This window comes from Osmerus mordax, chromosome 24 (genome assembly GCF_038355195.1).
Source record: "Osmerus mordax isolate fOsmMor3 chromosome 24, fOsmMor3.pri, whole genome shotgun sequence".
NCBI classification, from domain to species: domain Eukaryota; kingdom Metazoa; phylum Chordata; class Actinopteri; order Osmeriformes; family Osmeridae; genus Osmerus; species Osmerus mordax.
This window is the reverse complement of record NC_090073.1, coordinates 6,267,980-6,290,836: the sequence shown is the minus strand read 5'-3', so window position 1 is coordinate 6,290,836 and position 22,857 is coordinate 6,267,980. Positions and strand designations below refer to the sequence as shown.

General features: G+C 45.1%; 1 protein-coding gene across 1 annotated transcript in view; it reads left to right on the top strand.

The window, feature by feature from the left end:
- Positions 1-2,426: 2,426 nt before the first annotated feature.
- Positions 2,427-22,857, top strand: part of galnt9 (polypeptide N-acetylgalactosaminyltransferase 9) — a 43,006-nt gene continuing 22,575 nt past the window's right edge. The window contains exons 1-4 of the mRNA XM_067228043.1: positions 2,427-2,667; positions 8,770-8,950; positions 15,525-15,691; positions 18,435-18,609. Of these exons, the coding sequence (XP_067084144.1) occupies positions 2,427-2,667; positions 8,770-8,950; positions 15,525-15,691; positions 18,435-18,609 (764 nt within the window). The remainder of the gene's footprint in view (positions 2,668-8,769; positions 8,951-15,524; positions 15,692-18,434; positions 18,610-22,857) is intronic.

Here is a 22,857-nt window from a genome sequence, read left to right as displayed (position 1 = left end):
ACGCCCTATTGCCCCATGCAGTGAGGAAACACAAACGCATTCACTCTGGCCTTACAAGAGAAATCTTTGCTTCTCAACAACACAACCGCTCACTGTCTCACATATAGACCATAGGTTCCTGCTTCTACTAGGTGCGATGAGATCACGTCCTTTAGTGAGTGCTGTTGTCATGACGTTAACAAAAGAGGTGTGCCCCTGTACAAGGTCAGGAGGAGAAGAGTGTACTTTCATGTGTCTTAGAAAAAAGGGCCAACACAGGAAACACCCTTTTCCTTCGAGTCCTTCGAAATATCAAATCTGTCACTGTTTGGGGGAGAAGCTATGCTGCAGAAACGATTGCCTGAAGGAATTGACTTTACAAGTTTGCGCTCCATGTGCTCTCTCAACTTTCCCAAGAATTGCGCAGTTGAGACATGTTTTTAGAGATAAACTACCAGATCTGTTGGTTGATTGGGGGTTGGAAGGGGTTGTATAGGGAAGTGTCCAGTTATCTCTAATCAGGTGAAATGACAGTGACTTCCTGACTCTGAGGCTTGAATTGACTTGAATAGTAGGCCAATTCATTGGGAAATTACTGATTAGGCAGTTACTGCAGCAAGAAGGGGATATAGTGCTGAGAAGAGATAAGAGCTGATTTGCTTAAAACCGGCTTGTTTGAGAGTGCACGCGTGTGTGTATATGTGTTGGGAATAGACAGCACTTGATGAGCAGGGGGTTTGCAGCAATAATGGACAGATTCTCTGGATTCTCTTTTGATCTAAGTAATCATTGGTAAACATTAACGCTGATTTATCACATCCGGAGATGCTCTATGCACTTGTAATATAGATTGTAATATTACTCTATAAATGTGTTATTTTAGCAGCATATGCCTCTGCAAATTTCTGAATGTGTGTGCAACAAGAAGTGGATGAATTACTGTACAACCCTTAACCCCAGTTCCCCTAACAGGCAACCATGGACGTAGCTTTGCTTTCACATGTGGGTGGGCCAGCTTTTTTTATAACTGAGAATGTGGCCATTAAAAATATTTTTCATAACAAAAATGGGGGGGGGGGGGGGGGGGTGCGGGGGCATGTCCCACCCATGCATAATGCCCCCCAACGTTCCTAAGGCTAGCCTGTGTTATTAAAAAAAATATGTGATCTCCCCCCAATAGGACAATATGCCGCCGGCGTTCGCCCATTTTTTAAATAAGTCTAGACTAACTTTTCCACCCAGGCTTACTTGGTTGTTGGCATTGCCAGCTTTTTCATCATCCAGGCAACCCTGCCAATTGTCTGCAGTACACATAGGAGGGGATTGGCACTCCTATTACAATCAGGAGGTATAGGCAGCAATTAACTTTAGCTCATTAAAATCAAACATTTTACCAAATAGATAGTTATAAAGTATTTCCATACCAGTTTAGAGCACAGATATAAAAATTGAGAGGATGTTATGGCACATATGGAATTCTGAGTTAGGATACAATATAGATCATTTGAAAATGCTTGTCATCAACACGTATTGAAATGGCTGACATTGGTGGCCAATGATGTCTTGGTGCTAGATTATTATAATATCTATTTATTTTATCCTGCCACGGCACAGCCAATGGGTACTGAATATTCATGTTTCTGCCTCTAAACGTAAGAACGCAGTAGCGCCCTCTGGACTTTCTCCCTGCTAGAGGCTGAAAGAGAGAGAGAGGGTGGAATGCGAGACAGCGTGCAAGCTGGCAACGCATAAGGGTCGACTCGCTCACCATGCAGAGAGTGCAAGCATCGGGAACATTTAACAGCATTTGAGGACAAAACCCGCGTGAACTTCTATCTATTGGCACCTGCATTTTTTTATACGACCAATGGCGGAATGACAAGAGAAACTGTTCTAATAGTTTAGCAATATTCGGATGTATTTCTTCATGAGGACGAATCCTATGACCACAACGCCTTTGAGAAATGTCAAAGCAGTGATAGACGATGCTTCTCAAATACGGGATAGTGCAGTGCTATGTAGGATGGAGCAAGACCGGGAGTAGGGTTTGACCAATTTTCACATCGCCGAGTAGATGTTTTGCAAAAACCAAGATAGAGCGTGTCTGCCGTTGTTTATCGGTAGTGGTAACGACTGTGTTCCTACATTTATGCTTTACAGCAGTGCGTAGCCTTTAAGCATACGGCGTTGCTCATGATCGCAAAGATACTAAGCATCCTCCTTCAACATCCTCGCCAGCCTTTTACTTTTTCGTCCAATGCCCAGTGAGAACTACCGCAAATCTGCAAGCCTGTGTCCGTGGTGCTGAAAGGATAGCTCCTGGTGTCGTCCATTCCTTCCAAAGTTGACCCAACGAGAACGTGTGCTTTTAATTTTCTAAGAGGCATTGCTGAAAATGGATTATTATCTGGTTTGACGGAGTCAATCCAGTAATTCTCTTCGGTTTCATGGCTGTGGCACGCAAAATAAAAACTTTGCTTACGGTTAATATATTAGTTTTTGTAGGAATTATATTATTCTCCGTGTACTGCAGAATTCAGGACCGCTCTGAAGAACTTATACCGATCGGGCGAATCTCAGATCAGAGACTGCGAGCCAGGAATGGCAAAGTTTCTAACTTGGTGGACCGACAGTTCATACTCCAGAGGCTTGAACGCCTAGAAGACGTCGTCTACAATCAATTGAATGGTATGGATAACAGTCTGGCTAACCGACATTATATAATACCCTCATTTGGCCTATATATAGAAATAATATTGTAGCTCGCTTTAAAAAAATTAATGAAAGAAGATTAATTCTCATTTACAACACTGTTTGCCATCAGATGGATATGACAAGACAACTGATCAATGAAATGTGTCTCATCGCTTCATCTGTCATTCCGTGCAGTCATCCCGTGTCTTTGTACTAGGCATTGTCTTTGTCTTTTGTCATCTAATGTCCTCTGTAAGTGAGGAATTGAGCCTACAGTAATTACAAGGCCCTTAGAGCTAATTGGGATTCATACTGTACCTGATCTACGCCGCTCTACACAGTGGAGGACACGTGGCCTTCTTTTACCGGCTGAATAGTTATATTCCCATTCTTCTTTCTAATGTAGTTAAATTGTGCCGCCCCCCTGGCTCCAGCTGTCTGTCAGAAATCTGAAAGAAGATGCAAGAAGATGTTTCTTATAGAATGAAATGCCAGTGTATTTAATTATATAGCTATTAGTGACTGCTATGCGAGGGGGTTGGTTTGTGGACGCATTCCTAAAATCATTTTAAAAAGGACTCAAGGTTTGATCTTGGGTTTGACAATCTTGTGAGAGGACCACAAACCAAATCTCCATCACTTAGAGATTGGAAACAGCTTGAGCATTGCAGTGAAACGGTTGGGAATGTTGCATGATTCATCACAAAAGCACAGTACAGCCACTAAACACAACATAGCTTCTTCTGTGTGCACCTGTGTGTATACCTTTCCTTCTACAGTGTCTCATCGAGCTTAGTGCCCCAGTTATCACCCCAGTTAATGCAAAGATCCCCATTCCAGCATCATCACACGCCAGGGTGATCAGAAAAGCTCTGATTTCACAGCTGCATGTTCCCCAACACTCTCCAATTGGGGCCGTTTTTATTTTATTTGATTGTATTCCTACGCCTCAGTGCTGGCATCATTTGGGGAACGAAAGAGGTCACTCCTTCATATAGAGTTATGGTTTGCATCTGGAGGCGAGGCAGCAGGCACAGCCTCACCAAAAGTAGAATGCGTCCTCTCATTTAAATGCGGGTTACTTTGTGCGAGTCGAGTCTGCTCTGGCCTGTGGTGTAGACAACGGACTGGATTCCAGAAAGTGACTCGTGTTGCGACACATACACGCTTCGCCTAGTTCCATACACCCAACCACACAGTCATATCAATTTCTCACCTGTTCTCGATGATCAGAAAACGAGTTTTCTATGGCTAAACCTTTTGCGGCAATATCTAAGCCAGCAGATTGCCCTTAGCTATTTTATGAAATTGCCCATATTGTTGTTTGCTGTGTAATAATGACCCTCCTGAAAGGGTTGAGAAAGGACCACATTTGAACTGAAGGACATTTCCCGGTTTACAAAGAATTGCAAAGTAGAGGGAGGTCATGTGACTCCTCACAGCAACAACAACAGTCAAATCTGTTATCGGTCAGGGACTGTTTAGAAGCGATTGACAAGGAGGTTATCAGTTCTCCCTGGATAACCATCTCGGTTCTAAGCTTCTTGTTCACAGGCTTTTGGAACAGAGTTTTCATCTGAGAAGAGTATTAAAACTGACACACCTCTACTGATTTTCACTAGTTTAGATTCAGTAGCCTACAGATTTTCATCTGCGAAGCCCTCTTTGACTTGATTGCTTGTAAAATATGATGACTGGCATTCTTTTCAGTAAAACAAAAAAGAATGTAACATAATGTATAGGGCATAGAGAGTAGTGTCAGCATACGATATGACGTTGACTTTATGTATTTAAATGGCATTGTGTGTGAGAGTGTATGTTTCATGTATTGTAGCTCTAGCCCCGTTGTAGACAGACAGAGCGAGTCATCAGGGATGTGGCTCGTGTTTTTTTCCCGGGTGCGTGTGGAGATGATGAAAGGTGGCCCGTGAGATGCAACTGATATGTCACGACGCCTATCTATAAAACCCAATTACAAGAAGAACTCAGCACTGTTTGTATGCAAAGCCCGTATTGGGAAGAAATTATCGAAGAGGAATACAAAACATGATTCTTTCGCTCTGTCTCTCTCCACCCCTGCTGTCCCCCTCTCTCTGTCTTTTTCTCTATCCCCTTCTCCCTCTCTCTCAAAGCCTCAGCCCTACCTTAATGAGTCTCATCAAAGCGTCTGTATAATTTTCAGTCGTGGGGCTCCTGAAAGCTCAGTGGGTTGGGGAAGGGTAAGGGATGTCTCGAGATGAAATGAAATATTTTCAAATAATAAGCTGTAGATGAGGAATGGTCTTCAAAAACCATCTGCAGAAACTTCCTGCCTTAAGCAGTCTGGGTACTGTATTCATTGTCTCATCAGACAACCCGTCGTGATGCAAAAGACTATGATGGAAAACGGAGTAGTTCTCAAACATGATCTCTAACCTAAGTGTCCCCATTGGCTAGGTCACTTTATCAATAATATCTTTAGATACAACAAATGTCCTACAAAACTGTAGGATGTCTATTCATGTTCCTTGAATGGAAAGGTAACATTCATGTGTAACCATGGCTTTGCATTTGCACCCTTTCTGTTGCCATTCTTTTTCCATTATTCATCGCCCTTTTCGGTTATTTTAAGGTGCTTTTATAGATGTTTGCCATGGTAGTCCACTTGTGTTGTCATGTCAGCTTGAACCGTTACCGTGGCAGCAGAGTTGACCATGCAGAGATTCTTTGACAATCGTCATCCCTCATGTAACATGGGGGCATCACCCTGGAAACCTCTTGGGCTAGCCTGCCACTGTCCTGCACAGCAGAACCACTTTACCCCGTTGTCAATGTTTTATGCATTTTATACATAGTCTTACATGTATGCATTTTAGCTTTCATGCAACACAACACAAACAAGTTATTTCCTTCAACAACAGTTCACTCAATCGCTTCTGAGAAATCAATATTTAGAGCATCTTCTTCACCATTGACACGCACAAACCCACTCTCCTTTTAAATCATTCAAGTGGTCGTCCTTTCACTGGAAACTGTCACATAAAAGGGCAAATCAGACACTTTAAGACAGTTGTTCCATAATTTATCACCATCATAGCTCAAATGCATCATGTCGCACTTCTTAGCAAATGGTTCTGGAGTGGAAATTTGGATTGATGTGTACTTGGACGAACAGGCGGATTGATGCTTGAAGAATGGGAGCCATCTCAGTCCCAGATCTAAGACTCTTCATCTCGTCTACTGTAGCCTGCACCACGACCATCCCAGCTTTGTGCTACTCTACCTTCCTGTGTTTACAATAATGGTGGTGCCAGATGTTAGTCTGTAATTACCTCATTGTGGGATAATTACGGTGTTTTGCTAATGTGCATTTTACAGAAAGAGACCCAGGTAGAGGATATTAGGGCTGAGTATATTCCACTGATACAGTACGGAGATTGCATAGGATAGCATGAAGATGCATGACATTGCATCATTGTCACTCTTATTAATTTCCTTTTTTTCTTAATTTATTTTGTTAATGAAAATATGCAAATATTTATATAGAGTTAAACAGTGTCCGGAAACTCACCTCATAATCTGTGGCTTTACCCCAAACTGTCTATTGTCTTTTGAATTCATCCAGTTAAGCTCAAGCCAAAGACCACTAAGTAATTAACTGAATTAAGTTCAGTCCTTCTTTTGTTGTAACGTTGAGTCATTCCTTTTGTGTCACGCCCACAGCAGTGCCCCAATTGAGTTCATGTTTTCTCCTTCCCCTTGTGTTTCCCTGTGTCCTGCCTGTGTGATTATTTACACCTGTGTCTCGTTAATTGTCCGTGTGGAGTTTTCAGTTTGCTCGTTTGTCGTAGTTGGTTTCCGCAGTGTCTAGTTTGGTCCTTGTGTGTATTTATGGTCTTTGTCAGATTGTTGTTGTGGTATGTCCCTGCATGTTCGCACTCCCTCGTGTTTTGTGAGTTTGAAAGAATAAATGCGTTTTGGTTTTTGAATATCCTGCCTGGCTTCTCTACTTGCATTTGGGTTCACCTCCTGCACTCACCCCCTGACAATTTAGTGTGCACTTACTCAAAACCAAGATCTGTTTTCTATGGCTGTGAAGTTGTACTTCAGTCATAGCATGGGTAGACCATTTTATGTTATTAAAACCACAAGAGTTGTAAAGAAACAGCTAAATAATGTAAATTAAATACACACGTCTTTGTGGAAAGCAGATCATTATTTTCTTCAAAGCGGGACAACAAAAAGATGATAGGGCAAATTTTCGCCCAATTTGCATGATTAAGTTGTTGCGTTGAAGCTCACTTTCCTCTCAGCACAAAAATGATTCTGCTTCTTGGAGGAAAACAAAACTGATGAGCAACATGAAAAGGTGAATCAGCAGATGTCCAATCACCGTAATAACCGCAAGTGATCCTCCCAAGCTTTGTCAAAGTAAGACTTTCTCGGCGGCTAGTACTGTTGTTCCTGTACACAACAAAAACTGCTCTGAAACCACAACCGGTCCAGTTGTCACCACAGACTGGTTCTGCTTCCTGTTAGCTAACAAAGAGTTGAGAGGGACACGACTTCCAATCATATCAGTACTCTTATTCAGACAAGGCCCATTTGTAATGGAATTATAGCAGAGTATAAACTGAACACCAACGCTGGTAGCAAAACAAAAGGGTTGTCTCAGCAGAGAGGGGGGGGGGGGGAGGGACCATTTTTGGTCACCTCTTTTGCCAGTAGGCTAACACAGACTGAGCTGAACCAAAATTTGTCCGGAACCTCCCATCCATTTGATATTTCCATAGCGTTTGGCTGACGCATGACTAACCCCTCCCACCGGAGGGGAGCTGCGATTCAGCTCCAGTTACAAATCTCCCAAAATGAGGCCGCTGATTAGCGGGCCTCAACAACTGGAGAGGATACCGCTGTTCCTGCTAGGGCGGTCTGGGAAGGCCAGAGCTCTTCATTGGTATGCCTTGTTTATTTCCCATCTCCCTGTCCATCTGGATGGGAGGGCCTGCATGATTTCACTGTTGAGAGGCCACTCTGCAAGGATGACGGGAATAGCCAAAGATGTCCCCGCAATGTCACTCTGCCAAATTATAATAGCCAGGGGGAGGTTACAGGACCCTCAAGTAGCAAAATAACATAAAAGGCACAGTGTACCAAAGGTAAGAGGAGAAAGTTATACACTGGCACCATCATTAGGATGTAGACTTTGAAGTTGGAATTTTGACAGAACCGCATCAATACTGATCAAAACACTGCAGTATTTGAGGACCATAGACATGAAAGAGCATGTGTTTGAACAGGGTGAGACCGGTTGAAAATCTGAGTTGGGATTAATTGCACCGGTATTCCAAATCCTTCTTTCATGTCAGTGACTTGTTAGATTCTGCTAAATTCATGTTGCAGTAGGTTTTTAACAGGGGTGGTTTTAGTCTAAGACCTGTCAGTTACAATGAAGAGGAATGAAGAGTGTGGAAGAAAATGTTCATTCAGGCTTATTATCCTTCTGAGGACTGATAACTCAATGTGTTTCTATATTTAACTAGTTGACCCAAGACACTGCATAGAAAATAGATTATCTACGGGTGATATATTGCTCTTGCAAGTATTCATAATGTAGACCCTATGTCCCAATAATTAGCTTGCACATCTGACACGAATGTGGGCAAAGCTGTGATTCTACGTAATATGTTGGTAGTGATGCTCAAAGATTCCTGACTTGATACGAGTCCCACAGTACATGTTTGTAACATTGACATTTTATAACGTTACAAACTGGACTTATTACCAACATGTTCCCCTTCACAGCCCTGCGTGTGTGTGTTTGTGTGCCCTGCGTGTGTGTGTGTGTGCCCTGCGTGTGTGTGTGTGCCCTGCGTGTGTGTGTGTCGGGCTGTTGTCAGAGGAGTTGTCTGAAGAGCCGTGTTCAGGCTGGCGGCTGCAGCTCGTCTGGAGACATAGTGTGATGATGCCCTACTGTAAAGCCCCGCCGAGTCTAAGAGCTGCCATGAGACTCCGACCCGCAAACCATGAATGTCAATGAGCTGTCTGTCTTCATGAGCCTTCCTTCACCAACATCTACTTGTTCTCTCTCTCTCTGTGTGTGTGTGTGTGTACCAGGCCTAGCTAAGCCCATCGGGCTGGTGGAGGGGCCTGGGGGTCTGGGCCAGGGAGGAGCAGCGGCTACTCTGGGGATGGACAGCCATGACAAAGAGGAGAGATATGAGGAGTATGGCTACAACGCCCACCTCAGCGACCGCATCTCCCTGGACAGAAGAATCCCAGACTACAGGCCCAAAAAGTAGGTTGATCCGTTTTTTCCCCACCCCCTCTCCTCCTCCTCCTCCTCCTCCTCCGTGTCCACCTCCTAATTCTCCTCCCTCCTTCTCCTCCTCCTCTATGTCCTCCTAATTCTCCTCCTCCTCCTCTGCCTCCGGCTACCTACTCCTTCTTTCCCTCCCTCGCCTCGTCCTTCCTCCTCCCCTCCAGCAGACTCCAGTTTGCGCAGGCATCCATGGCAGCTGGAGGTGCAAACGAGGCCATGGCATCACACAAAAGGAAATTGCTGAAGACACGTGTAATCTGAACATGAAAGGACGTTGTCCACGGCCACTGAGAAGATGCTGATAGTCGGGGATAGTTAATAATGCAATAAAGAGAAAGTCCGGCAGTATTTTCATGAAAGAGGGCATGGAGACGTGAATATTAATGGTCTTTTTAAATGAATTTTATATTTAGAATGTTGGACTATATCTCCCATACAATGAGTGTAAGGGGAATAACAAGGGTTGCCTCCAGCATTTAGATCACAGTGTCTGAGAAAAAAACAGACTGAAAGACAGAGACGCTGAGAGGAAATCTGCCGGCCGGAGACTTCTGTCGGCTTATTGGGGTAACAATCCAATTCACCCGCACGTCTTTGTACTCTGCCTTCTTTATGCTGTGAAAAATAGACGTGCAGAAAGGGAGTAAAATGAGTCAAAGAGGGGGAAAAAAGGGCATTAATTATTAACTGAAAGGGTCCTTGCAAAAAAGGGATTTGGGGAAATGACTCGTTCTGCCGCGATTGATTCCACAGGGAGGCTTTGTTGACTTCTCCATGACGGATGTTTGTCTGTTAAGTCATGTGTGTTTGACACTATTCTCACAGCAGACTAGACATGTGTCACCCATGGCCTGTGGCCTGAATGCTAAATCCACAATTGGAATCTTTGCACCCAGGTTCTATTTCAGATAAAGACCATTATTACCGCTTCTGTCAACATCTGCTCACTGAGCTGTGTCTTCCATGTAAACAAGTCATTTCAAACAGAACAAAAAACCCTCCATGAAATAGTTTCAAATCACACAGTGCATGTACACTAGACACAATGGGAAATGAAGATGGATTCCTCCACGTTTCATGTAAACAAAGGAAATCAATATGCTGAATAGAACAATGTACTGTAGCTAAGCCTGTCTCCCTGTGTGTTTCACTAAGATTCGGTTGAAACAAGAACTACGCAGTCCATTCATGTCCAGTGATATTGATGATGTAACAGATAAGACATTTATAGCAGAGAGTTAATGAGGCTAATTTCTCAATGCAGGAATAGAAGTCCTATCGCAGTCATTGTGTGGGGGTGGTTTGGCATTGCAGTTTAAATAAAACTACGTTTCGATACAAGTGCATGGACTCAATACCCCCCTGTCTAATGGTCTCTTAATTGCAAAGGAGACTTTGAGCAGAGGTCTTTGATGGCTTCAGGGATACATAATCTGCACATTTCCACCACTCATTCTCTCATTGCCTGTCCTCTGGTTATGATATTGATTTCCTCTTTTGCACCTAGTTTCCCATTGCCCCACCGCTAACCTGTTCCTTGTAATTGCACCCACTACTGGTTCCCGGTACAATTGGGATTTGTCAAGAGACCATTTTTGAGGATAAAACCTGTTATCCTTGTTAACTGTCTTCTCAGCAGGTCTTTATGTTCCCAGTCACCTCTAGTGGTGACATTTAAATCTTAGATCTGGAGGATATCAAGTAGAGGCTTTATAATCATGACCAGCGGGCAGTTGAAACCAGCCTGTCCTTGGGTACTCCACTCCAACAACAATGTTTAAGGATGGAAAAGACAAACAATGACAGGTTTAGTATCGCACTTGAGGTTTGCAGAGGGTATTAAAGGCAACCCAACAAATACACCAAAACGAAATAGCATGTTCCATTTTGAATTTCAATCACACATCATCTACATCCTCACTTGAAAAAATGCGTTCATGTCAGGTCAAAATAATATTCGATTTCCAAGGACGTAAGCAATGCAAAATGTGCTATGCTCCCCCAAGGCCTCTCCATTTGTCTGTCATAGGGAGATAACTGCAGAGTAAAGCAACTGGAAGGCTAGAGACCAGGGTCTACCTCATCTCTTAAACCTCAGATACCACAGAATGGGATCTCGAGGTCATAATGGCGCCCGTTTATAAGTAAAAGCCTTCGTCGCAAATTGTTGCTCCACCAACAGTCATTCGGTTTTCTCTATTGAAAAGTTGCTTTCCACATATCTGGTGCCGTACAGGTTATCGAAGGTTAATGTGAAATTTCACCGCGAATAAGAGAGCTGGGAAGAGCCGACAGGCTGTCGGGCTGAGGCATGCAGGCAGGCTGTGTAAAGGGGGAGCGGGTGGGGGGCAGTGATGGGAATACGTCTTAATCTAGCACTCTGTTTCTGTCAAAGCTCGTTCCAGGTCAAATTATGAGAGCTCGCCAGTGAGCGCGGTCCTATTACAAACAGATGAGTCGATTGCTCATCCTGTTATGGCCTACAAGCCTCCCTTGGTCCTGCAGACAGGTACAAATTTAAGGTTGAGCGATGTCTTAAATTGGATTCCGTAACTAGGCCAAAGGAACTACAATATCACTTTTCAAATCTCGACGCAGAGTAGTCGACGCAGACGTGAAGCCCAAGTGAAGAAGTGAAGGTGACCATCTAGAACCTTCTGACTTAGATGAGGCGTTACTATGGTAATATCCATTAAACATTCCCCGGCCATGAAATACTCGTCGCATAGAAGACAAAAGATATTTCATTCTGTTTAGGATGGATGTCATTCCATTGCTCTGACTCTACAAAGGAAAGCCATTGCATTGCACAAAAAAATTGTGCTATACCCACTGCCAGATGTAACATTGTGTTTCTAAGGCTCGAATGGTTGATTGAATGAGGCAGTGGAACAGTTAATTAAAATTAATTCTTCACAGAAAATGAGACAAGGCCAATGAGTTTTCGGCTGACAAAATATCCACTTGTGTCAATTTTCCTTGTCATATATTAACACCATACGAGGGTTTAAATACAGTTTATGTAACATGTATAAATAAATAAATGTACCGTATTTTACAGTGTGTATATATATATATATGTATGTGTAGTCTCAATTCTTCACCATGTCAACTAGTTTCTTTTCTCATTCAGTAGTGGTAAGGATGACCATTGTTATTGTACAGTATAGGCAACAAGACTGTACAGAGTTTCAGCTTAGACCATATAGTGTATTGGTGTATTGTAAAGCACAGCCTGTTGTTTCCCCGACACCTGTTCACAGAATACTGTACAGTGTTTCCCCTTCCATCATATTAGGGGGGCGCCCCGCCCCCCCAACGGCACCCCCTGACCCCTGAGGTCAAGTTAATAAAACATGAAAAAATGTATTTTTTTTATATAGCGCCATATCACAAAATAAGTCATTTAAGGTTACCATTCCTATAAAACAGGTCTATAGCTTGCTCTTTTATTAAACAAACTAAATGGCCTTCTGTTATTTATCTTATTTACCCGACGGCATGGGGCATTTCTGTCTCTACATGGTCGCCAACCCCCCCCCCCCCAAATGTAAACCTATAGGGGAAACACTGCTGTACCTGTTCACAGAATACTGTAAAGAATACTAGACTGACTCCATTTCCTCTGAGCTTTCAGCAGAGAGAAAGCATCTCAGTCTTTTCTCTCTATTTCACTGTCAATGTCTTTTATGTCAGGTCCTATTTCTGTGAGGTTGTAAGAACGGCCAACACAAGCCAAGCCCACAAGTCTCAGGAGCATGGAGACATTAGTGGAGCGCCGACTGCACTCACACACACTCACACACTCCCTGAAACACACACACACAAATGTACACACAGAAATGTACACACACTTCCCCCCCACAAGCGCCAGTGGGCGTAGAGGATGTAGCACCATGCTGGGTGCCATCTGCTGCCTCTGTGTCCCTCCACTATGACCCTACTGTCACCGTGGCCTCTCAACAGTGACTCGACCGACATCACACACTTTTGCGTGTGACCACGTCTGATCTCAGCTCGGCCCTGCCAGCACAAGTCAAACAGGCCACACCAGGTCTGGACTGGGACTGAAAAACAACCCTGGACTTAAGACCGGCCCACGGCCGTGTATTATTATTATTTTATTATTTTTGCATATGCCGTGGCGCCTTTGACCAGACGTTCGGGAAATCTCCCGACTCTCCCGACGGCCAGTCCGACCCTGCCCCACACCAAGCCAGACAATCCCGTTATCTCCTCAGATGAGCACAGTGGTGCACCGTCCAATACTGAGCTGGAGCAAGATGCCTATTCCAAGACTTGCCTTCTTTGAAAGAAAAGGCAAAGGTGCAGAATAAATTTCTGCCGGTTTTAAACCTTATATGGGTAAAATATTTTGTCTAATTGAAACACAGTTGTTAGGATTGACACCTAATTGACATCTAATTTGAGGATTACCAAATAATCTGATTCAGTGCAGAATACAAGAAACAGGAGAAGAGAAAAGTGGCAATAGGGGAGTAATTTAATTTAGTTGTCATTGCGGCAGTGACTTTATTTGAGCGTTGGGGAATGCTTGAGAAAACATCATGTGAGCTGGAGGTTGCTATAGGAATCATGCAGCTACATTGTGACCAAAAGCTGCCATCTTTAAACCTGTGCTCCAGTGAATGGGAAGGGGGGAGGGTCTAATCACGCAGACTGGAAGAACAACATTACCAGCGTTATGTAAAATATGTTGCTTGTGCTTATGTAGCTTCACAGCACACAATCTGAGTCTGATTTTGTGTGCAGGAGCGTGTGTAAGTGTGTGCATGCATGTGTGTGTGTATGCGTGCGTGTGCACGTGTGATTGTGTGTGTGTGTGTGTCCGCTTGTGCATTTGCATGTGCTGTTCAATCCATTAACTGGGTCATTGAAAATGGCAACATGAAATCGGATTCCAATCACTGCTGCACAGATGCTGTTACCATGGCGTCCATAGTAGAAAAAGACCCGTAATCATTGGCACCAGAACGCTGCCATTTAAGAGGGCGAAGAGGGGGTGGGGGTCTCCCTCCAGAGAGAGCCACTGGGCTGAGGAGAATGAGGATGGAGGAGAGATACAGAGGAGAGGAGAGGGAACAGAGAGGGGAGACAAAAGAGAAAGAGGCGTAGTGAGAGATCAGAGGCAGAGGAGGAGAGACAGGAGATAGAAGCAGAGGAGGAGAGAGGGGAGATCAGAGGCAGAGGAGGAGAGACAGGAGATAAGAGGCAGAGGAGGAGAGAGAGGAGATCAGAGGCAGAGGAGGAGAGAGGAAATGGAGGCAGAGGAGGAAAGAGAGGAGATAGAGGCAGAGGAGGAGAGACAGGAGATAGAGGCAGAGGAGGAGAGACAGGAGATCAGAGGCAGAGGAGGAGAGAGAGGAGATCAGAGGCAGAGGAGGAGAGAGAGGAGATAGAGGCAGAAGTGGAAAGAGAGGAGATAGAGGCAGAGGAGGAGCGACAGGAGATCAGAGGCAGAGGAGGAGACAAAGGAGATAGAGGCAGAGGAGGAGAGACAGGAGATCAGAGGCAGAGGAGGAGAGAGAGGAGATAGAGGCAGAGGAGGAAAGAGAGGAGATAGAGGCAGAGGAGGAGCGTCAGGAGATCAGAGGCAGAGGAGGAGACAAAGGAGATAGAGGCAGAGGAGGAAAGACAGGAGATCAGAGGCAGAGGAGGAGAGAGAGGAGATAGAGGCAGAGGAGGAAAGAGAGGAGATAGAGGCAGAGGAGGAGAGACAGGAGATAGAGGCAGAGGAGGAGAGACAGGAGATCAGAGGCAGAGGAGGAGAGAGAGGAGATCAGAGGCAGAGGAGGATAGAGAGGAGATAGAGACAGAGGAGGAAAGAGAGGAGATAGAGGCAGAGGAGGAGAGACAGGAGATAGAGGCAGAGGAGGAGAGACGAGATCACAGGCAGAGGAGGAGAGAGAGGAGATCAGAGGCAGAGGAGGAAAGAGAGGAGATAGAGGCAGAGGAGGAGAGACAGGAGATAGAGGCAGAGGAGGAGAGACAGGAGATCACAGGCAGAGGAGGAGAGAGAGGAGATCAGAGGCAGAGGAGGAGAGAGAGGAGATCAGAGGCAGAGGAGGAGAGAGGAAATGGAGGCAGAGGAGGAAAGAGAACTGTCATGGACTCTTTCCCACCCTTGGTCTTCATGCCTCATCTGTCCGTAGCCTCTGTCACCTCCAGCTAACACACACTCTGCCGGCTGCATGCTGCTGCCCAGGATCACACAGGGCCGCTACGACTCCGCAAACACGAGTTATTTTTCTTTTTCTCTTTGAACTGTAGTAGATGAGTAAGGTTTTCACACACCATCCACTCACTGTGCAGAAACCTTTTATAATATACAAAAAAGTGTTATTGTTATGTACACCTAAACAGACATCACGTCATATTTAATGTAGTGTGTCGGGTTTAATTTGGAACCAGACAAACAAGGTGATTGATCACTTTGACTGAATGGCAGAACTAACTTTGAGAACCATTCAATCGCTCCACCATTGTTCTTAACGCCTGCCTTTTTTCCTCTCCTCCTTTCCCCCCTCAGATGCAAGCAGTTGACCTATCAAGAGGATCTCCCTCAGATTGCGGTTGTGTTCATCTTTGTGAATGAGGCTCTCTCGGTCATCCTGCGGTCGGTGCACAGCGTGGTCAACCGCACCCCAGCCCACCTCCTCAAGGAAATCATCCTGGTAGATGACAACAGTGACAATGGTGAGACATATAAAAAATGAAATAAAAACTCCCTCCTACTTAGACCTTTACGGCCTGGTTACGTTCTCCTGTATTCGACCTCCACCAGCCCCTGAGCCCACGCTGCATCATTGTCTAAGTGTGAAGGGCTGCAAAGTGAGAAACGCTTCACGTGATTGTGGAGGAGGTTAGTCTGTCACACGTGGCAACGTGTCAGATTAGCTTAACCTGATTACCAGGGCTCTTTAACGTGAGACAAAGATTTCTGCACACATAAACAGTCTGTGTGCGTGAGTACGTACGTGCATACCCCAACGCGAGCTCAGCGCCACGACGAAGGTACCAGTCACAAGGAGGAAAGAGAGAGGTGTTGGAGATTATCGAGCCCTCTAGGGCCGGCTCTTCAACATGGTCACACCTTTATAAATAGCAACTGGAAAAAAAAAGGTGGAGGATCTGCTCCGTCCTCTGCCGAGACTCTGCGTACACAATCTCCACGGTAACGCAGGACGACGCCAATGGAGAATTCAGGGAAGCTTCCACACCTGCATGGCCTGTGGCGTCCAAGCCTCCTTTTCCCAGAAGCCCGTCTGGTTCAGACGGGGGGGACGATGAACTAGATTCCGGCTGACACTTGGCCCTCCATCATTTGGCACAGGGGCCTGGGCCTAGCAAATCAACCCCCCCCCCCCCCCTCCCCCTCCTCCGCTGGCGGAGAACAGAGGCGCATAAATAACATACTGAAAGGGGGCCGGGTGAGAGTCAACATTGGCACGCTCCCTCTCCCTGTAGAGGGGCTTAAATAGGCAACTATTTAGAGCCAATGAGGAGGCAAAAATGGCAGCAGTTTGCCTGCACAGCAGAAGCCGCCCCCTCGTCCACCACGCCCCCCCCCCCCTTTTTTTCTCTCTCTCAGGAGGCTTGTGATTGGGTGACGGTAATTTGTGCGGATGCGTCTTCCGGCTCCTCGTACTGATATTACACTATTAACATGCAGGCTTGGCTACTTGACCTTTTCTGGCTGGCTATGGCCATCTCTTCTCATTTGGGGGCGAGGCTGTGTGACATGACTGGAGGTAGGGGCGAGGATCACTCGTGAATAATGAATCCCCCCTCTGAGGAAGCATGTTGGCCTTGTCTCCGTGACACATATCCTTCGCTAGGACCCGGAGTGACATTTATTGGTGGTTGAGAGGTTTATTTTCAGAGGCTCCGCGGAGGGAGCGTGGCAGGATTCATGCCGTCCTTTGATGAGCTTCTGCTCGGTGTATCGTGTTGCAGTTGCAGCCCCGGCCACTGGGGGTACGCAGGAATGCCGCAAGGAAATGCTCAATGGTCCTTTCGAATTCAGTACTGTGTCATGCTGTTAGCATGAGCTAACGATTCATGTAACGACAATTGGATCTATTAAACAGAGGCCATATTGAACACAGTGAAGATGCTGTAGAGAACTGGATCATTACTGGTCATTAAATATAACCACTCTCATTTAAACTCCTATTTTTTCAGTCTGGAGCCCTGCTGTACATATCTAACGGATAGAAGAAACTATCGAGTCATAACGACAATACCAATGTACCCTGTCTTCATTCAATGTTCTTGCACCTTCCGCGGGCCGTAACGTGCACATAACATAGCAACTCAGGTGTATTTTAATTGGATAACATTAAACATTAAACTGCACTGGTAACAGGAGCAATTTAACATAAGAATTGTCTTCAAACTTGATTAAATGTAATGTAAGGTCACTTCCTCTCCTCACTCACCCAGTTTGAGTTGCCACAGTCCCCATCCTCACACTTGGATTCTATAGCTCCCTACCGCATATGCCCAACACAGCAAAATGTCATATTCATAGTATGATTGATAGTTATTTATTCTTTTCAGTGTTGCACTGCCAATCCCATAAAACGAATTCCTTGTCCATAATTCCCTGGCACAGTTGCTTTCCAACTTTCTATTTGTTTGCAGAGGATCAGAGGGAAGCCACACCCATCTCTTCCTTGCGCAGGCCACACAATTACTGCACTCTGTTGGGTTTCATCATTTTTTAGCTGCCTCAGTGTGTCCACAGTTCCCTGTCTGCTCACAAATCATAGACACCTTAACCCCAGATGCCTCAATGCAAAGACGGCCGCTGCACAGAGACACCTTACCTGGATCTGGAATATACCCGGTTGAATAATGTAGCCTGTAAGTTTGCTTGAGAAATAGGGGGTTCTTTCTCCCAACTCTCTTACTTTGTGAATAACTTAGAGTCTGACTTGAACTCAGAACTCCGACTCCACTCCGAAAGCCAACATGTACTGTGTTAGAAATGCACAGATTCAGGCGTTGTTTTTCTTCTTGGAGTAGATTAATGGCTACAAGCCCTTTGTCGGGTCCCGGCAATGATGTAGTTCTGAAGCTGCACTTGCTTGGAAAGTGCCATTGTTCTCCCCCCACATTCAAAAGTAGAGCACTTAGCATCCTGGAGGGAACAACCTCAAAATATCATCCATCCTCCACACATGGAAACTCATGGAACTCGTTGTTTACAGCTAACGGTGTGTTTTCTGTAAATAAAGCGAGAAGCCTCATTCTTGAGTTTAAAAAGGAGAAAATCTTTACGGTGCAGAATGAATAAGGTCAGCCGTGTTCTGCGCCACATGGCCCAGTTGGAAATCATTTGATATGTCGTAACAGGTCTTTGTTGTTGTTTTCTGTTCGATTTTACTTTCTGTTTGCTTCGCCATTGATTCCTTTTTTTTTTCTTTTTTTACAGTTGATCTGAAGTTCAACCTAGAACAGTATGTGAACAAGCGCTACCCAGGCCTGGTTAAGATCGTGCGGAACAGTAAGAGAGAGGGCCTCATCAGAGCCAGGATCCACGGCTGGAACGCAGCCACGGCGGCAGTTGTGGGGTTTTTCGACGCTCATGTGGAGTTCAACACTGCCTGGTGAGTACGGCTCCGATCGGTTTTAACAAGATTCCCTATCTCTCCTTTTCGCTTGGTGGTGGTTCCACTTTTGCATGCATTGGGAGTAGATTCATCATTATCCATGACACATGCTCGTTTGTGTAAAACAGTTTAATAAAGTGCCAGCCGTGCAGTGCATGGACATAACAACCTTAGACGGCACATTTCTGCGGGGAAATGACCCCCGCCTCCCTCAATTCCCAGCCTTCCCTGGGGCTCCACTGCTGGTCTACTACTCTTTAACTGTGAATGATAATCAGTCTAGGAGAGACATTGTGGTTGAGATTACACTCGCTGGTTACCGGCATCCCACATCAACATAAGCCAATTCCAAACACGGTTGTTTGCTGAAAGACAATTAAAGTCGCAAAAAAGTCTAATGTTGTGTTTGCCACATTGTTTTCCCTCAGGCTGCGAGCTTCTAAGCGTTATGAAATTACTTTGGGGGGTCTCAGCCCAATGTCTGTCTGACACTCACATTTACCACCAAACAAATCACTCAGGCACTTGTAATTGGCACCTAATTTGAGGCTGTCATTCTGTCAGCTTTTGAAGACGGAGGGTTCTTCGTTCCTTGCCTGGTCGAGGGGGAGGAGGGGGGAGAGGGTGGTGGGGGGAGGGGGGGGTTAGAGAAACATTTGGATTATAAATTGTCTCACTGCCTAGCTCAACCACCTACAGGGCTCTGCCACGGCATCAGGCTTAGCACCAACACAGACTTTTACTGAAATATGATTACTATTGTGACTTATAGTGGCAACAGATAGGGTTTTTCAAGAACCTACTGAATACACTGATGGACGGGACATGACTGGACCAGATGACATCAAGCTCAAAGCTGTAAAGGTCTCTGCCCCTTGTTTGTAAAATGCAAGGTCATGCCTAAAAAATGTGAACACGGGTAGTCCGTTTGAATCAGATTGGACAGTTTTTTTTACTTGTCCCTTTGACTCCTTATGCCTCACGTACAGTTTTCTAGATCCTCCCTCAGGGGGGGTCGTTAGTTGGGCCTAATGGGCACTTCAAACCCAGACTCTGCCACAGCCTACTCCACTGAGGGGCAGGGAAGTATCCGGACGGTGGTAGCTGATGATAATTGATACCTTGGTGGTTCCCTCATCTGTGCCTCCATCTGTTCCTTTTCAAATATGGACGTGCTTTCTGCCCCCTTGACAACCCCTTCAGCGCTGTGGAAAGTGCTCTCTTTTAGATGTTTCCCCCACCCCCCCTCCACACACCCCACTCCCTTCCTGTTTTACATGCCACTTTCTCTCCGCATTTCCTTTCGAGTTGATTTACCTGTCGCCGTGAGTCACACACTCTTCACAGGCCTTCTTGCATAACCCGGCTCCTTTGTTCAGCGCAGCCTCGCGCTTGTTTTACATCAGGGCGCATTTGGAAGATCCACGAGCGGAAACTCCCCCCGTGGTGTTCCGTCCTCACGACTCCCTCAGAGTAGGCGGCAGGGATATTAAGACATGGCCGAGGGAAAGCTCCTTGACGCCACAACGTTTGGTGTTCGGTTTTCGGTGTCGTGTTGGCGCGGGCGTGAGTTTGTTTAAGCCTGTGCATGTGCACGCTTTGGTTATGCAGCGCTTTTATTGAGATAGCCTAGTTCTGCAGTGTAGCCCAAGGTGCAGGTATACTGTATGCCCATTTGTTACAGTAAGTGAGGCAACCCATCCATCCTCATACGATTATGCACTATGGCACATACACTGATAAGTGAGATGGATGGTTCCTCTGGAGGGAGTCACGAGGCCCACACAAACGACCTTGGGGGAACTGTCAGAGCATGCAGGATGCCAGGACTCTGAGCCAGGAAGAGCAAGCCTACGTCTGATATCACGTGTATTGAGTTGGCATTGTTTTCCTCAGCGTATATATCACCGGAAATATGGAATGAAATTATCCTCTTTTGGAGCATGTTTTGATATTTCTGTTGAGCATGTTATACATTGAGAGTCTTTTAATCGTTTTAACCAAGAGTTTTGCATCTGGGGAACAGCTGGGTTGAATTGTAAGGATTTTAATTAGAATTTTTTTATCATATAAATGTACTCAATCCATTATCTCTTAAGGCAGCATGCATCCTTACAAATCCCATGAAAAGGTGCATCCATTCACTGTGGCTAGAGCCACAGCGGTGCTAAGCTACATTACAATATCTCTGTTCTGAGAAGAAGCACGTGAAATGGAAGGATGCAGTAATGAACACCTATGCTTCTTAAACTGAGGTCCCAACAGGAAGACCTGGAGATAAACTGATATTTATTTGGTTTAGAAATCAACACCATTGCTGTGTCCGGTTATTCATGATTAATGATGATAATTAGCAGAGTGCTTGTTACATTTGTGTGGGATGATAAGTGTCCATCTATCCACAAGGGCTAGTGAAATACACAATGGCTGAGAATGTCAGTTCATTGATAACTCCAACACACCTTCAACTAACACTTTGACACTGGTAGAGGAAACAAGCTCTCCAAACAATTATCTCTTAATGGTTTTAAATGCTGTAATAAAAAATAAAAAAAGACAAATCTTGAATCCTTTTTAAAGGATATCGGGAGCATTGCCTGTAACAGATGCAGAACAGTTGCTAGCAAAGCTACATTGAAAAGAGCTGAGCATGTCTGGTCATTGACGTGCTTTGAAACCTTTCCTTTGCTGAAACAAGTCATGGCTCAGTGCTGATGGGTGTGTTTCCATCTTGGAAAAGTGGTCAACATCCCAAAACACACACATGCCATTTAGGCTACCTGTACACCGCTTACATATCCCCCTTTATGAAAAGTTAAATGGTAAAACAAATCTCACATTCTGTAAAAGGTTACAGATAAAAACTATTCTTGCTTCTAAAATGTACATTTCAGCCAAATGTTTGTTTCAAAGGATCTTACGCTTAACATTTGCTATTCAGTGAAACAGCCCTCAAGACCAGTATTTGACTCACAGGACGATGCATACAGTTTTAATGTTCCTGAAAAAGGCTCGAGGCATAGGAGGCTTAGATGACTTTCACAGCTCCACACACAGCCTCTCTCTAACGTACAAATGTGTGTGAGCTTGCATATAAAATCTCATGTTGTATAATTTGCTCCTAAACCGAAGCCACTGCATGTCAATAGAATCCTACGACTTTCTGCATTGAAAACTCGCATGTTCAGATGCATTTAGCCCCCCAAAAAGGAATTGAAGATCCTATTTTAGGTACTTGGGGTCCTGTCTTCCTTTGGCATGGTAGTGAAAGAAACTAGATCCCATTATCTGATAAATGTGTGTTTGAGAAACGTTTGCAGTTCAAGATGTGTCACACAGGAATCCCATTAATCTGGAAAATATTGGCTTGTAATCTCAAAGGCCTTGCTAGACTCTGTGCAAAGGACAAAGGTAGGGCAGATAGGGAAGGCCGCTCAGAAGACGGCAGTCAGGAGTCAAATACACAGAAATTGAGATGAGCGAGATGGTGATCCAGATATATGACGGGCCAGTTAGTTAACACACGTCTGTTTGCTCAGGCTGCGATGAAACGTGCACATATCTTATTAGAGTGACACAATCTTCCAATACTCTGATTTATCCAAATCACAGAGCTGAGATTTCTTACCCAGTGCAGTAATGAGATACAAGTCTAGCAGGCCTAATGGTAAGACCCACTATCACTACAGATTCACGCCATTGTGTGTCACAGCTGAGGAGGAAAAATATCATTTGAATATGAAATCTAATTGAATTTGGACAGATGTGGGTGGCTATCCCGTCTGGTGGTGTGCATACAGAATGACGGGGGAAATGACAGGGCTCATCAGTCACCCCGGATCCCTCCCCGTGTCTCCGTTCCTCGGGACGATTTCATCAACATGGCCCCCCTAAGGGAAAGCCTGCCTGGACAGGGAGTGTGCTGTTAGCTTACTCGGGGGCTAGGCTAAGCTCTCAAGGCCAGGGAAAGGAATGCCTGGAGTGTTGGGGTGTGTGTCTGTGTGTGGGATGGGGGTGTAGGATGAGGGTGGCGGGGGGGATAAGGGGGCTCAAGGTTAGGGAATACGTATGGCATCCAGGTTGAAATACACAAGGCATACTCAGGATAGGATAAGCAGCCATTCTTGGACCGAAAAACCGAAAAACCTCTTGGTACTGGGAGAGCAGAGAAACCTCTCGGTCAAAGCCTCACAAATCGGATTTGTCAACCAAGATCAACACACAGTGCGGTGGACCCACACCATC